Source organism: Pleurodeles waltl, chromosome 4_2 (genome assembly GCF_031143425.1).
Source record: "Pleurodeles waltl isolate 20211129_DDA chromosome 4_2, aPleWal1.hap1.20221129, whole genome shotgun sequence".
Taxonomy (NCBI): Eukaryota; Metazoa; Chordata; class Amphibia; order Caudata; family Salamandridae; genus Pleurodeles; species Pleurodeles waltl.
Window position 1 is genome coordinate 516651666 of NC_090443.1, and position 16037 is coordinate 516667702.

The window sequence follows — 16037 nt, forward strand, 5'->3', positions numbered from 1 at the left end:
AAGGGAAGGGTGTAGCCTTTTCCCACAACACTGAGAACCCAAGTGTCCGACGTAACAGTCTCCCATTTGGTGAGAAAATGCTGTAATCTTCCCCCTACAGGAGAGGAGTGAGTGGGAAATGGTGGAAGCCTAAGGCTGCTTCCCCTGCTGCACCCCGCCAGAGGATGAGGAAGAGGCAGAGTGCTGCTGAGAGGCTCCTCTGGTGCGGACCCTACCCCTCCCCCTAAAAGATCTATAGGGATGGGAAGAGGCAGGTTGCTGATATCTTCCCCGAAAGGAAGAGGAGGAAGAGCCACGCCCAAATCCACGAAACCTCCTGAAGAATCTGGAAGAGGCCGTGGAAGAAGGAGCTTGGAGTCCCAACGACTTAGCCGTGGCCCTGCTCTCCTTAAAACGTTCCAAGGCCGAATCAGCCTTAGCCCCAAACAGTTTGTCCCCATCAAACGGGAGATCCAACAATGTGGACTGTACATCTGCCGAAAAGCCCGAGTTACGTAGCCAGGCCTGTCTCCTTTCCACCACAGTTGTGCCCATTGCTCTGGCTACCGAGTCGGTGGTATCCAGTCCCGTCTGGATAATTTGGGTCGCAGCAGCCTGGGCATCAGAGACAAGATCCAAAAGACCCTGGGGAAGCTCTGTAAACGAAGAGGAGATGTCATCCATCAGAGCATGAATATACCTCCCCAGGATACAGGTCGCATTAGTGGCTTTTAACGCCAGACTGCAGGACGAAAAAATCTTCTTCGACTGCGCCTCTAGCTTTTTTGAGTCTCTGTCCCCAGGCACCGTCGGGAAAGAACCAGGCGCTGATTTGGACGAACAGGAGGCCTGCACAACCAAGCTCTCCGGCGTAGGGTGCCTAGATAGGAAACCAGGATCAGTTGGAGCCGTCCGATACCTCCTGGCCACGGCTCTGTGAACTGCTGGGGAAGATGCCGGCTTCTTCCACACCTCTAAAACCGGATCCAGCAGAGCGTCATTAAAAGGTAATAGAGGCTCCGCCGCGGCTGAGGCCGGATGCAACACCTCTGTCAAAAGGTTTTGTTTCGCCTCCACCACCGGCAAAGGCAGGTCCAAAAAACTAGCTGCCTTCCGTACCACTGTATGAAAGGAAGCAGCTTCCTCGGTATATTCCCCCGGGGACGAAAGGTCCCACTCAGGGGAAGGCCGACTCCAGTCCACGCAGCCCATCACCCGAGTCCTCTAGCTCTCCTTCCTCTAGGGCTCGTTGGTACTCCTGCTCCTCTAGTACCCGGAGAGCACGCCTCCTTGAATGCAGTCGTTGCTCAATCCGCGGAGTCGACAACACCTCCGCCGAAGTCGGAGATCGGCGCCGATCTTCCGAAGCCACCGACGCCGCATCCGGCGCCACAGGTAACTTCGGCGCCGACTGAAGAGCAGATGAAACGGATGGACCCACCGGAGTCACAGGCCGAAATCTCGACGTCGACGGGATGGAAATCCCTGGGGCCAATCCCTCCGAAGCCATCGGAGCGGCCACCGGCGCCGACACTGGCGCCGAGCCCACGTTCCCAAACGGGAGAAAGGGCATAAAGGGTGCCGGCCGAAGAGGCGCAGGATCACCCAAAGAAAAGGCCAAAGGCCCAGCCGGAGCACCCCCTGGAGCCATCTGTTGGAAGATGGCATACATCGCATTCAAGAATGCGGAACTATCGGCTCCAGGGGTGGGAAAAGCCGGATACTGGGGTGCCTGACTCGGAGGCGACCCCGACGCCGGCCTCGGCGTCTGCGCCGGAGAAAACACCTGAGGCTCCAATACCTCAATCACCGACGCCTGTCCAGGCGAAGTTGGAGACGTCGGAGAGAGCAACGGCGTCGAAGGATGCGGCGTCACCGTGGGGCTGACCTCCCATGTCCTCCGGCGCCGATCCGGAGACCTGGAACGAGCCTCCCTTGAATGACGCCGAGATTCTCTACGGCGCCGGGAGTCTCGATGACGCCGATGTCTTGGAGAAGACTTTTTCTTGTGATGCTTCTCCTTTGACTTGGCCATAAACAGCTTCGCCTCGCGTTCTTTAATGGCCTTCGGATTCATGTGCTGACACGAATCACAAGTCGAGACGTCGTGGTCGGAGCTCAAACACCAAAGGCAATCGGAATGAGGATCCGTCACCGACATCTTGCCTCCACACTCACGACAAGGCTTAAATCCAGACTTTCTCTGCGACATTATTTCCACAGAGAAAGAGTACGCAGCAAGATATACACTGTAACCGCAAGAGTAACAGTTGCTCCCTCGAAGATAACCGTTTCGAATGCACGGAAAAAAGGGAACTGACGTCCGCACGTCGTCGAGGACCTCTTATTGCCTGTATGACGTCAGACGGCGTCGCGTGCGAGACAGTGACGTCCTCGTCGACGTGCAGAGACTAGTAAGAAGATTTCCGTCGAATGCTGGCGCCATGGGAGTATTCATGAGGTGAGGAATCCACAGGTAGTTGTATCCATCAGAACCATAGTTACTTATATTTGTTCCCCCTCTGTTTAGATCAGTGGAGAGTATTAAAGTGTCAATGATTTTCACACAATTTTAAATCATTATGTTCTAACATCCCACACAGGCTTAGAGATCATGTGACAGACCCAACACAAGAGCTATGAGAAGATTTCTAGGTCCAGAAAACGACAATGTAGCCTTTCCACAGGGTTAACTATGTCTGAAAACCAGACCTCGTTGAACAAGCATGGAGTCACCATGATCATTTTAAAAATAAACTCCTGTTGAATTTGCATTTCATCCTGCACATAAGTTAGAGACAAAACACATGCAGAACCTCTAACTTTGCTATTTCCTTGCCTAGTCACTGTTATATAAATGTGCATCTTCAAACTTAAAACAATCTTAACAGTTGGTTCTGTGAGACTATGATGCCATGCTTTTTAATCTTTGATTCACATTGTAAACGTTTAATGAATCCACTATACCAATCATAGAAAGTAGGAATGCAAAAACCCCAAGATATAATAAGTGCATTAATGCTTAAGAGGTACTTTCTTAGAGACTTGACTTTGTAGTTTAATTACAGTGCATACAAGATACATGCAATTGCTACAAAATGTGTGAAAGTGCATGCCATTCGTGATGCAAGAGGTAAGAACATTTGTTTACAAGTGATGGCATTTTGATAAGCAAAAAAAAGGATCCCCAGAAAAGTGCAAAACAGTGCATAAAGTGTCCACATGGACTCCTACCATGTACACAGTTACTCCATACTTATAGTAAGAAAAACAAAGCACAAAATAGAGAAAGACAAGATGAGTAACTAGACCATAAAGGACAAGTAAATAGACTGTGGAAATCAAATCAACTGTGTGTATTTTATATTAATAAGTTACTACTGTTCCACTTTGAGTTCCTATAGTTTTAATTTCTACTACCAGTGTTTCTATCTCTGGTGTGTGTATTTTCAGTTTGGGAATCCAAAAGTTCAATCCCTGGAGCATCTATAGTTCTACTTCAAAAGCTGATGCAGTTGTACTCCAAGAGCTCCTTGTTAGAAATTCAGTACTAATAGTGTTCCATATTTTAAGTTTCAATTGTTGTACTCTAGCTCTGAAACAATATCATACTTGCAAAGTTTGGATTCTCCATTAACGGGTAAAATACTATTTTAACTTTCTTTTGAACATATGGTCTGGTCTTAGACCGTTGTATAGAAGAATTTCATATGCTGCAGCCTCAGTCAAAGTTACACTATCCCAGATCTGTTCAGGAAAACGGCATGGCAGTGGGCAGCTCTGTAAAAACACATTCAATAGTTTTAGAGTGGATCTAAGAGTAATGTGGCTGCAGTATTAAATACAACCTTTTTTTTTTTGTTTAAAGATGTTGTAAAGAAATGGCTCCCTGTTGCAGTTACCCCCCACTTTTTGCCTGATACTGATGCGGACTTGACTGAGAAGTGTGCTGGGACCCTGCTAACCAGGCCCCAGCACCAGTGTTCTTTCACCTAAAATGTACCATTGTTTACACAATTGGCACAACCCTGACACCCAGGTAAGTCCCTTGTAACTGGTACCCCTGGTACCAAGGGCCCTGATGCCAGGGAAGGTCTCTAAGGGCTGCAGCATGTCTTATGCCACCCTTAGGACCCCTCACTCAGCACAGACACACTGCTTGCCAGCTTGTGTGTGTTCTGGTGGGGAGAAAATGACTAAGTCGACATGGCACTCCCCTCAGGGTGCCATGTCAACCTCACACTGCCTGTGGCATAGGTAAGTCACCCCTCTAGCAGGCCTTACAGCCCTAAGGCAGGGTGCACTATACCACAGGTGAGGGCATAGGTGCATGAGCACTATGCCCCTACAGTGTCTAAGCAAAACCTTAGACATTGTAAGTGCAGGGTAGCCATAAGAGTATATGGCCTGGGAGTCTGTCATGCACGAACTCCACAGCTCCATAATGGCTACACTGAATACTGGGAAGTTTGGTATCAAACTTTTCAGAATAATAAACCCACACTGATACCAGTGTTGGATTTATTAAACAATGCACACAGAGGGCATCTTAGAGATACCCCCTGTATTTTACCCAATTGTTCAGTGCAGGACTGACTGGTCTGTGCCAGCCTGCTGCTGAGAGACTTGTTTCTGACCCCATGTGGTGAGGGCATTTGTGCTCTCTGAGGACAGAAACAAAACCCTGCTCTGGGTGGAGGTGCTTCACACCTCCCCCCTGCAGGAACTGTAACACCTAGAAGTGAGCCTCAAAGGCTCAGGCTTCGTGTTACAATGCCCCAGGGCACTCCAGCTAGTGGAGATGCCCGCCCCCTGGACACAGCCCCCACTTTTGGCGGCAAGTCCAGGAGAGATAATGAGAAAAACAAGGAGTCGTCACTGGCCAGTCAGGACAGCCCCTAAGGCAACCTGAGCTGAGGTGACTGACTTTTAGAAATCCTCCATCTTGCAGATGGAGGATTCCCCCAGTAGGATTAGGGATGTGCCCCCCTCCCCTCAGGGAGGAGGCACAAAGAGGGTGTAGCCACCCTCAGGGCTAGTAGCCATTGGCTACAACCCCCCCAGACCTAAACACACCCCTAAATTCAGTATTTAGGGGATCCCCAGAACCTAGGAACTCAGATTCCTGCAACCTAAGAAGAAGAGGACTGCTAAGCTGAAAAACCCTGCAGAGCAGACGGAGACACCAACTGCTTTGGCCCCAGCTCTACCGGCCTGTCTCCCCACTTCTAAAAGACACTGCTCCAGCGACGCTTTCCCCAGGACCAGCGACCTCTGAATACTCAGAGGACTGCCCTGCTCTAGAAGGACCAAGAAACTCCTGAGGACAGCGGCTCTGTTCATCCAAGACAGCAACTTTGTTTCAAAGGAGCAACTTTAAAACAACTGCGTTTCCCGCCGGAAGCGTGAGACTTGCTACTCTGCGCCCAACGCCCCCGGCTCGACTTGTGGAGAAACAACACTTCAGGGAGGACTCCCCGGCGACTACGAGACCGTGAGTAGCCAGAGTTGCACCCCCCCCTGAGCCCCCACAGCGACGCCTGCAGAGGGAATCCCGAGGCTCACCCTGACCGCGACTGCCCGACTCCCAGATCCCGACGCCTGGAAAAGACTCTGCACCCGCAGCCCCCAGGACCTGAAAGATCAGAACTCCAGTGCAGGAGTTACCCCCAGGAGGCCCTCTCCCTTGCCCAGGTGGTGCCTACCCCGAGGAGCCCCCCCCTTGCCTGCATCGCTGAAGAGACCCCTTGGTCTCCCATTGATTTCAGCGACAAACCCGATGCGTGTTTGCACACTGCACCCGGCCGCCCCAGTGCTGCTGAGGGTGTACTTTCTGTGCTAACTTGTGTCCCCCCCGGTGCCCTACAAAACCCCACTGGTCTGCCCTCTGAAGACGCGGGTACTTAGCTGCTGGCAGACTGGAACTGGGGCACCCCCTTCTCCATTGAAGCCTATGCGTTTGGGCACCACTTTGAACTCTGCACCTGACCGGCCCTGAGCTGCTGGTGTGGTAACTTTGGGGTTGCTCTGAACCCCCAACGGTGGGCTACCTTGGACCAAACTTGAACCCCGTAGGTGGTTTACTTACCTGCAAGAACTAACAAACTCTTACTCCCCCCCTAGGAACTGTGAAAATTGCACTGTGTCTAGTTTTAAAATAGCTATATGTGAGTTATTTGAAAAGTATGTATGCTATTTTGATTATTCAAAGTTTCTAAAGTACCTACCTGCAATACCTTTCATTTGAAGTATTACATGTAAATCTTGAACCTGTGGTTCTTAAAATAAACTAAGAAAATATATTTTTCTATACAAAAACCTATTGGCCTGGAATTGTCTCGGAGTGTGTGTTCCTCATTTATTGCTTGTGTACAACAAATGCTTAACACTACTCCTTTGATAAGTCTACTGCTCGACCACACTACCACAAAATAGAGCATTAGTATTATCTCTTTTTGCCACTATCTTACCTCTAAGGGGAACCCTTGGACTCTGTGCATGCTATTCCTTACTTTGAAATAGTACATACAGAGCCAACGTCCTACAGATGTTTACTGATACCCATGTCGTGTATTGAACATGGTAAACACTGCTATCCTTTAAAGTAAACTATGGACAGCATCTGTGTCTAGTTCAAGATTCTGATCCCACTAGGATCTGAACTTGAAGATTTTTTCACAATTTGTTTGCATACCTATGAGTAATCTTTTAAGTGTTTAGAAATATTTGAAGGTTAAATTAAATCCTTACCAGAAAGAGAAGTTGATGGTGTGATTGAAGCCACAGGAATTGGAGGCATGGACGAGCTTGAAAACGAGACATAATTTCCACCACTTCCCATGCTCCCACCACCGCTGCCTCCTGAAGCACCACTGCTGATGACAATGCCTCCGCTGCTGATGCTGTTACTACTGCTACTACCACTGCCACTAATGTTGCCGGCAGATCCACCACTACCACTTGCACTGCTGACAGTGGCACTCGTGATGGGAGGTGCTGCTGAGGTCACTGGTGATGTCTTCTCTGGCACGCTGGGTGAATTCTCCCATGCTTTCCTTGCTGACTCCATCTAATACAAGAAAGCAAAGGTTAATTTGTGTTCTTGCTGTGCAGGTCTTTTAACAAATACAGAAACCTAAGGATTGGTACAGAAAAGAGGGTTCATGCTTTCAACTATGCTTTTAATTCACCCATAAATCTGAGTGGAGCCTGGGAAAGTGTGGGGGGTTGCCTACATGAAATCATTTTGCTTGCAGATTTCTACTTGAAACTAGAATAGCATATACATACTCAACACAAGTCTGTGGGAAGAAGGGAATGATCTGCTATTTGTGCTGCATACTTTGGACATACAGATGAAAACGAACACAAACCAAGCACATGTGATAATCTAACCACTTATCTGCTATAGTCAAAAAGAAGAAACCTCTAAATAACCAAAGCACTGCCTAAGCCAGACTGAAGTAGCAAAAGGTTAACTGAAAGTTCTTCAGGCTCAGAAGAAATGACCAAATCAAGGGCAATCACAGTGAGAAATGTCATTCTCTTTGTCGCAGTACAGGAAATACGTTCTTTCAGTCTTAATTATATCTCTAAATCATCCATGCAGATTTGTCAAAGGTAGCCTAAATATGTTTGACAATTACAAAGTTTCAGTCTCATATTACAGGTATTTTGCTGCAGGCTTGGAGGCAACAGGAACACAAATTATGTGTACTTTTTTGCTGTTTCAAACACAAAATTTACTTTAGCATAGATGCCGTTTGAGCAAAATGACAAAGACGGCAACCACGGAAAAAACATTTCTAGTGCCCGTGGGTGCTAGGCATGCACCTCAAAAATTAAATCATTACTTCTCAAAAGTACAAAAAGTACAAACCTCTTCTATGTCTTGTTCTAACTACCTGACATCAGATAAACATGTCAGCAAACATTAGCTGATCACTTCACCCCCTCCCCCTCCACTTTTATGGAAATGCAGGATGGCAACCCATATGCAATTTCAAATACACTTCAAGCCACAGGTTTAGTGGTCTCTACAATTTGATTCAATTTATACTTTATTCGGCTGTTAACTATCAAAGGGCATAGATCAAAAGTAATTTCAATGAATACATAATAGTACAAAATAAAATGTCATACACAATTATCACCATCAATACACAATACAATTTACTAAAATCCAATAAGAAGATTATGAAACAGACAGTTAAAAACAGTTGACGTTTAAACCAAGCACATAGTAAAAATCGACTAATTGCAAATGCTACTGATAAAAAAGTATCAGTTTTTAAGATATCTTGATACCACCAAGTTCAAACAAACTGGGCTGATCTATTTTCTAAGTGGATCTCAACATTATGAACAAAAAAAATACACGAGCCACACACATCTGCCCCACATGCAGGACACTTACACCTGGATCTTTACCCCATTCGCCAATGAAAGGCTTCAGATATAACAAGCCAAGTCTAAAGCGAATATAAAGACTTTTAGCTAATCGGGGAGTGAGTGCATCAAGAAAAGGGTTGAAACTTGGATGGGGTTTAAAGTCCAAGAACTCAGTTGTTAAATGACCACTCATCCCATTCCATATACACTGCTCACAAACATACTCCCAGTAATGAGACGTAAGGATCCCTAAATCCACTTTACTAAGGGAATCTGGTTCTGCCCACTAGGTCTCCAAGCCTAATTTAATTAGTCAATCATATACATATTTGTACGTAAGCTGCGGTAGCCATTTAAAATCCTGGGATAGTTTGATGCCTAGATAATTAAAATTATTGACCCTCTCCAGGGGTTCACAACCCACTCGAACTGTAACATTCGTTGGAGTGCTCCTGCCAAAAATCATCAACTTAGTTTTTCCAGTATTTAGAACTAGACCTCGACAATTTTCACACTATCCAGTCATGTACATCTTCCACCACCACCCTGTTAAAAAATAAGGGATTGGATAACAAAAACTTGATCTGGACATCTCTCTTAGGGATACAAGGAAAAAATAATTTCCCTATATTGTTTTAATTCCAACGTTTAGCTGATTATGCAGGGAACAACCTGCTGAATCATTCCTCATTCTCATCACGGTCCTAGTACACATTCACCTCGGCTACATCACTAAGCAACACATGAACCACTCTGAATTACCACCAAGGATGTAACATAATTTTGACCCCTCAACTACCATTATCCCCAGACCCTTCCTGTCCCCCCAAACGACATAGGCTGGGATGGGTTGACGTAACTGCCTATATCCACAACAAAACTTAAAGATGTATCATTACACGTGTAACTCATATTCCAACATTTGCAATGGTTTCTGTGGCTAGATGCGATCTGAATCAATAGCAAGTGACATTAAAGCAGTAATGATTTTAAGGAAGGACAACAAAATAATGTTTTATATGCCTGTTCTGTCAACCCCCCCCCCCCATAGGGTAAAAAAACAAAAACAAGAGAGTCTAACACGTGTCCAAAGACACAAAAGAGAGCAAAAACATGAAGATGGAGGAAATGTTAGAGATTTTATGAAGTGATACCCAAAGACCTTAATGTCAGGCAACATAGAAACACCAAATGCTTGAATCGTCTCTGGGAACTTTGGTTACAAGCTTTCCAATAAGTACTGGCAAAAGGTCACACGTTTGTACAGTCTTGGTAAAAATGGAATGTTCTATCAATGTCTAAGTATGGCCACAAACCATGTTCTTGGAATTCAGGCTTTCTACTAGTAGCACTGAATTTAAGCTTAAAGCGAAGATTCTGCATTGACATTGCCATCAGCCAACCACAGATAAAATAATTTCAGCAGCATTTCCAGAGTATGGAAGCTATGCAGGCCCTCTTAAAGTGACTGCAGTCCTCTGAATAGATAAAATCCACGATGACAACTTGAATCACTTTACACCAAGAGGAACTTCATTAGCTCAAGCTGCTCTAGAACAAAGCACTGCTGTTCTAAACAGATTATCTAAGGGAGTTCCTAACGTATTCCTAGATTGCATTCATGCTCAAAATCAAGCCCTCATTTGAAAGGCTTCTCTAACCACTGCAGATAAACATGGGCCAAGGACCAAGAAGGAAAGCATGCCTATTGGATCTCTGAACAAAAGCTATCAAGAGTCTTGGATTTTTAGTTTTGAGGCTTATACTTGCTTAGGTTCGCAGGAGTGCCTGCTGAATGGGTAGCAGTGAAATACTTCACTATGATTCTGAACAGGCAAAACAATCTTGTTTTTGATTTTTCGACTAAATGGCTGATTTAAAAAAAGATGTGGGGCTCAGTTGACAGGTCCGAATCTGAACAAGCATTTTCTCTGAAGGAAACTGGGTGGGCAAAAAATCCCAGAAAAGTGACTTAGAACGAGGAAAGGCTGTGATTGTAAAACTGGAAGCAACCGGTTTGTGCAGGATTTTACAGTTACCAAGGAAGGCACTCGGAAGGAGGAGGCCGCTAAGGTGATCTCCGTTTCCCTGAATTTGGCATTCTGGGGCTTACTAATGGCATCCTATGGCAAAATAATCACCTTCTGTAATGTGCTGTTGTCGAATCTCAATTAGATTACATTAAGATGGTACTGAGCCTTTAAAACAGAGCCAAAACAGGTCATCTTCTCTAAAGTTAGTAAAGAAAGGAACAGTAGTATATGAAAGATATTACTCAAAGAACTGGTCGAACAATATTTTTGCAGGAATGTTCTGATTGGTTCCCATGTAACTCTGGTCTTACAGCAACGACTCTGCACAGTAAGGAACACCAGATCTGGATTAATTATTTAGGAAAAATTAACAGAGCGCAGGATCTCCTAGAAATTATTCAGCCACCTGCAACTGTAGCCATTTCGTTTTATATCTAAATAAGTTATTTTGTAGTTAATGAGTATTGTTTTTAACTTTCTGCCTTTGTCATCGATTAAATAACACGTTTGTTTGTCAGTCTTGCACTTCTGTACATTTTTCTCACTCTAGAATCCAATGTAATGTTTTTTTACAGTAAGCACAAAATCTCGTGTTAGTGAGGACAGATTAGTGATTCACATCAGTGCTGAGAAATCCAACATCTTTTAGGATCATCTGTAATAATGTGCACGAAACGCTGCAGACAAAACTGACAAAGGGCATTTTGTAATCAAAAACAAGACAAGTTTTCCCTTGTTGTTAAAATGTTTAACAAATGCTATGCTGAATGCTAGAGTTCAAACAGGCACCAGCCAGAGATGTTAGCCCAACAGTTCTGAGCAAAAACCACAAATCTTATCAAAGTACTATAAATAATCACTAGAATACTTAAAATATATTTGTTTTTTAAATGAGGGAGGTGGAAAAGGACAGAAAATGTTCCAAAGTGACAAGAAGCACAATGTTTCAGTTCCTCACTGACCTTTAATGCTTTAATAAAAAAAATTGTGCACTTATACAGGCCATGTCATGGAAAGGATTAATTAACCACTGCCTCAGTATGATCAGCTGCACATAAAAGCTTCAACCTTTTTAAGGCGACCTCGTTGTACCTGGAAAGTTACAGACCTCAAATGAGTTGTTACCCAATCAATACCAGAGCAGGCCCAATGTCCCTTGGCAAGAATGGCATATGGTTTTGTTTTTCACCTCACCCGTCCCATACTTCGTGTTCTATGCAACTTGGATACAAAAGCAATGAGACAGAACATGCAGTTTATCTCAAACTCAGGTTCTCTACACATAACCAACTCATGGTTGGATGTGCTGAAAGGGAACTTCATTCTTTACGCTCAACAGCAAATGCTGTTTAACGAGGACCTAATATTTGGTTTACTTACAACAAACATTTCAACAATTAAAGTAGATTTAATAAGAGTTAATTTTCTAGAGCATCAGCCTGGTACTAAATTTGCTGTTGTGCAGCAGAGTCTCTGAGATATCAAACTAAGGTTGAAATTGATTAGTAAGAAATATGGTCACTAGTTCTCAGGGAAAGATCATTCAGGCTGACTTGTACAATGAGTTTGGAACTGAAAGGAATGGGAGGAGGTGTATGGGATTTATATAATATCTTTATAGAAAGCTCAAAGCAAGGGAAAGTTTCCAAAAAGGAACTATATCTATAGGTTGAACGCACATAAACTGCCGCTAGCAAAGGGATAAGCATTAAAAAAGTAATATCATATAGTCAGCTTGTAAGGAAATGCCTCCTTGGCATGGTTGCCCCCTGACTTTTTGCCTTTGCTGATGCTATGTTTACAATTGAAAGTGTGCTGAGGCCTGCTAACCAGGCCCCAGCACCAGTGTTCTTTCCCTAACCTGTACTTTTGTATCCACAATTGGCAGACCCTGGCATCCAGATAAGTCCCTTGTAACTGGTACTTCTAGTACCAAGGGCCCTGATGCCAAGGAAGGTCTCTAAGGGCTGCAGCATGTCTTATGCCACCCTGGAGACCTCTCACTCAGCACATACACACTGCTTGCCAGCTTGTGTGTGCTAGTGAGGACAAAACGAGTAAGTCGACATGGCACTCCCCTCAGGGTGCCATGCCAGCCTCTCACTGCCTATGCAGTATAGGTAAGACACCCCTCTAGCAGGCCTTACAGCCCTAAGGCAGGGTGCACTATACCATAGGTGAGGGTACCAGTGCATGAGCATGGTACCCCTACAGTGTCTAAACAAAACCTTAGACATTGTAAGTGCAGGGTAGCCATAAGAGTATATGGTCTGGGAGTCTGTCAAACACGAACTCCACAGCACCATAATGGCTACACTGAAAACTGGGAAGTTTGGTATCAAACTTCTCAGCACAATAAATGCACACTGATGCCAGTGTACATTGTATTGTAAAATACACCACAGAGGGCACCTTAGAGGTGCCCCCTGAAACTTAACCGACTGTCTGTGTAGGCTGACTAGTTCCAGCAGCCTGCCACACCAGAGACATGTTGCTGGCCCCATGGGGAGAGTGCCTTTGTCACTCTGAGGCCAGTAACAAAGCCTGCACTGGGTGGAGATGCTAACACCTCCCCCAGGCAGGAGCTGTGACACCTGGCGGTGAGCCTCAAAGGATCACCCCTTTGTCACAGCCCAGCAGGGCACTCCAGCTTAGTGGAGTTGCCCGCCCCCTCCGGCCACAGCCCCCACTTTTGGCGGCAAGGCTGGAGGGAACAAAGAAAGCAACAAGGAGGAGTCACTGACCAGTCAGGACAGCCCCTAAGGTGTCCTGAGCTGAAGTGACTCTGACTTTTAGAAATCCTCCATCTTGCAGATGGAGGATTCCCCCAATAGGGTTAGGATTGTGACCCCCTCCCCTTGGGAGGAGGCACAAAGAGGGTGTACCCACCCTCAGGGCTAGTAGCCATTGGCTACTAACCCCCCCAGACCTAAACACGCCCTTAAATTTAGTATTTAAGGGCTACCCTGAACCCTAGAAAATTAGATTCCTGCAACTACAAGAAGAAGGACTGCCTAGCTGAAAACCCCTGCAGAGGAAGACCAGAAGACGACAACTGCCTTGGCTCCAGAAACTCACCGGCCTGTCTCCTGCCTTCCAAAGATCCTGCGCCAGCGACGCCTTCCAAAAGGGACCAGCGACCTCGACATCCTCTGAGGACTGCCCCTGCTTCGAAAAGACAAGAAACTCCCGAGGACAGCGGACCTGCTCCAAGAAAGGCTGCAACTTTGTTTCCAGCAGCCTTGAAACAACCCTGCAAGCTCCCCGCAAGAAGCGTGAGACTTGCAACACTGCACCCGGCGACCCCGACTCGGCTGGTGGAGATCCAACACCTCAGGAGGGACCCCAGGACTACTCTGATACTGTGAGTACCAAAACCTGTCCCCCCTGAGCCCCCACAGCGCCGCCTGCAGAGGGAATCCCGAGGCTTCCCCTGACCGCGACTCTTTGAATCCTAAGTCCCGACGCCTGGGAGAGACCCTGCACCCGCAGCCCCCAGGACCTGAAGGACCGGACTTTCACTGGAGAAGTGACCCCCCAGGAGTCCCTCTCCCTTGCCCAAGTGGAGGTTTCCCCGAGGAACCCCCCCCTTGCCTGCCTGCAGCGCTGAAGAGATCCCGAGATCTCTCATAGACTAACATTGCGAACCCGACGCCTGTTTCTACACTGCACCCGGCCGCCCCCGCGCTGCTGAGGGTGAAATTTCTGTGTGGGCTTGTGTCCCCCCCGGTGCCCTACAAAACCCCTCTGGTCTGCCCTCCGAAGACGAGGGTACTTACCTGCAAGCAGACCGGAACCGGGGCACCCCCTTCTCTCCATTCTAGCCTATGTGTTTTGGGCACCACTTTGAACTCTGCACCTGACCGGCCCTGAGCTGCTGGTGTGGTAACTTTGGGGTTGCTCTGAACCCCCAACGGTGGGCTACCTTGGACCAAGAACTGAACCCTGTAAGTGTCCTACTTACCTGGTAAAACTAACAAAAACTTACCTCCCCCAGGAACTGTGAAAATTGCACTAAGTGTCCACTTTTAAAACAGCTATTTGTCAATACCTTGAAAAGTATACATGCAATTTTTATGATTTAAAGTTCCTAATGTACTTACCTGCAATACCTTTCAAACAAGATATTACATGTTAAATTTGAACCTGTGGTTCTTAAAATAAACTAAGAAAAGATATTTTTCTATACAAAAACCTATTGGCTGGATTTGTCTCTGAGTGTGTGTACCTCATTTATTGTCTATGTGTATGTACAACAAATGCTTAACACTACTCCTTGGATAAGCCTACTGCTCGACCACACTACCACAAAATAGAGCATTAGTATTATCTATTTTTACCACTAGTTTACCTCTAAGGGGAACCCTTGGACTCTGTGCATGCTATTCCTTACTTTGAAATAGCACATACAGAGCCAACTTCCTACACAGCTTTTATTAGCATAAAAACAAAAACAATAAAGGGGTTTTTATTTCATATGTCCTGCATGCAAGAAAATAAATAAGCAGAGGAAAGTGGTACATACCTTGAGGGTGAGGTCGACTGTAGCGGGAGAAGCCGGTGTTAGGTTGGAGCTCTGTTGTAGCGTCTCCCTTCTAGGCAAGGGTAGGGTATGGGACAGGGGCACCTGAAAGGCAGGCAACACACATTCTGAACAAGTATTTCTTTGTTGGACCCAAATTTAGAAGAAAGCAGTACTAATAAAGACAAAAAAACAGACCCTTTCAACGCTTGAGCATGTTAAAAACATTGGTTACGTGGGAAGGGTTGTTTGTAAAGGGTATAAAGGGAAATTACAGCAAGTAGAAATTCAGAGGAAGCGCGATAAAACAACTAATGATATTAGTAGGGAATACAATGCTTTTGTCTAGCATATCTTAACACTGCTCCTATTGCTAGGCAATGACAGGGTTACTGCAAACTGTTTAATGTTCTGTTAAGAGGATAACGGTACCCTTTCATCATCCAATGGCCAAATCTTGCTGTAGACGAGTACACTTGGGGTTTCTGGCACATTAAGCCACTAAACTTTCCCCTTAACCATGGCATGTTTACCAACCCAACTGGAATGATCAAGGATTCCTCAAGCTTTGAGTCACAAATTCAAACACTACACCATTTGATATTATAAAAAGGTCATAGAGCTTGTATACTCCCACTTGGCATAACCAATATACACACAAATCTCTTTGCTAAACAGTCACAACTGACATTTGAATCAAGCAACTAAGCATTTAACAGCAAAAATTGTAGCTATGCAATGACAATTATTATTATATAAACCCATCACAATGAAGAATATCTCATTGGCTGCTTTGAAACAAAGAACAAACTGATTATTCCAGCCAGCGGAATAAGAACAGGAAATAATGTGCTCGATAAAAATAAAGCTCAAACTCACAGAAGAGGATTTCATGAGTCAGCAGTGCCAGTGAAGTTGTTACAAGCCATAATTACTAAATCTTAAACTGGAAAAAAATAAGCATCTACGGTGTTTCAACACACTTCTGCATCTATTCACTTTGTTCACTAGTACTTCATACCACAAGAGGAATATTCAAGATGGTGAATGCCAGATAAGACTATGGAGTGCAAGGAACTATAGGGCTTGGCTGAAAACCAAGGGTGGTATCA

General features: G+C 45.5%; 1 protein-coding gene across 3 annotated transcripts in view; it reads right to left on the minus strand.

The window, feature by feature from the left end:
- PRRC2C (proline rich coiled-coil 2C) overlaps nt 1-16037 on the minus strand; it is a 1097702-nt gene that overhangs the window by 400776 nt on the left and 680889 nt on the right. For all 3 annotated transcript variants that reach the window (XM_069232016.1, XM_069232017.1, XM_069232015.1), the window contains exons 23-24: nt 14929-15030; nt 6730-7048 (exon numbers count right to left, since the gene is read on the minus strand). In XM_069232016.1, the coding sequence (XP_069088117.1) occupies nt 6730-7048; nt 14929-15030 (421 nt within the window). The remainder of the gene's footprint in view (nt 1-6729; nt 7049-14928; nt 15031-16037) is intronic.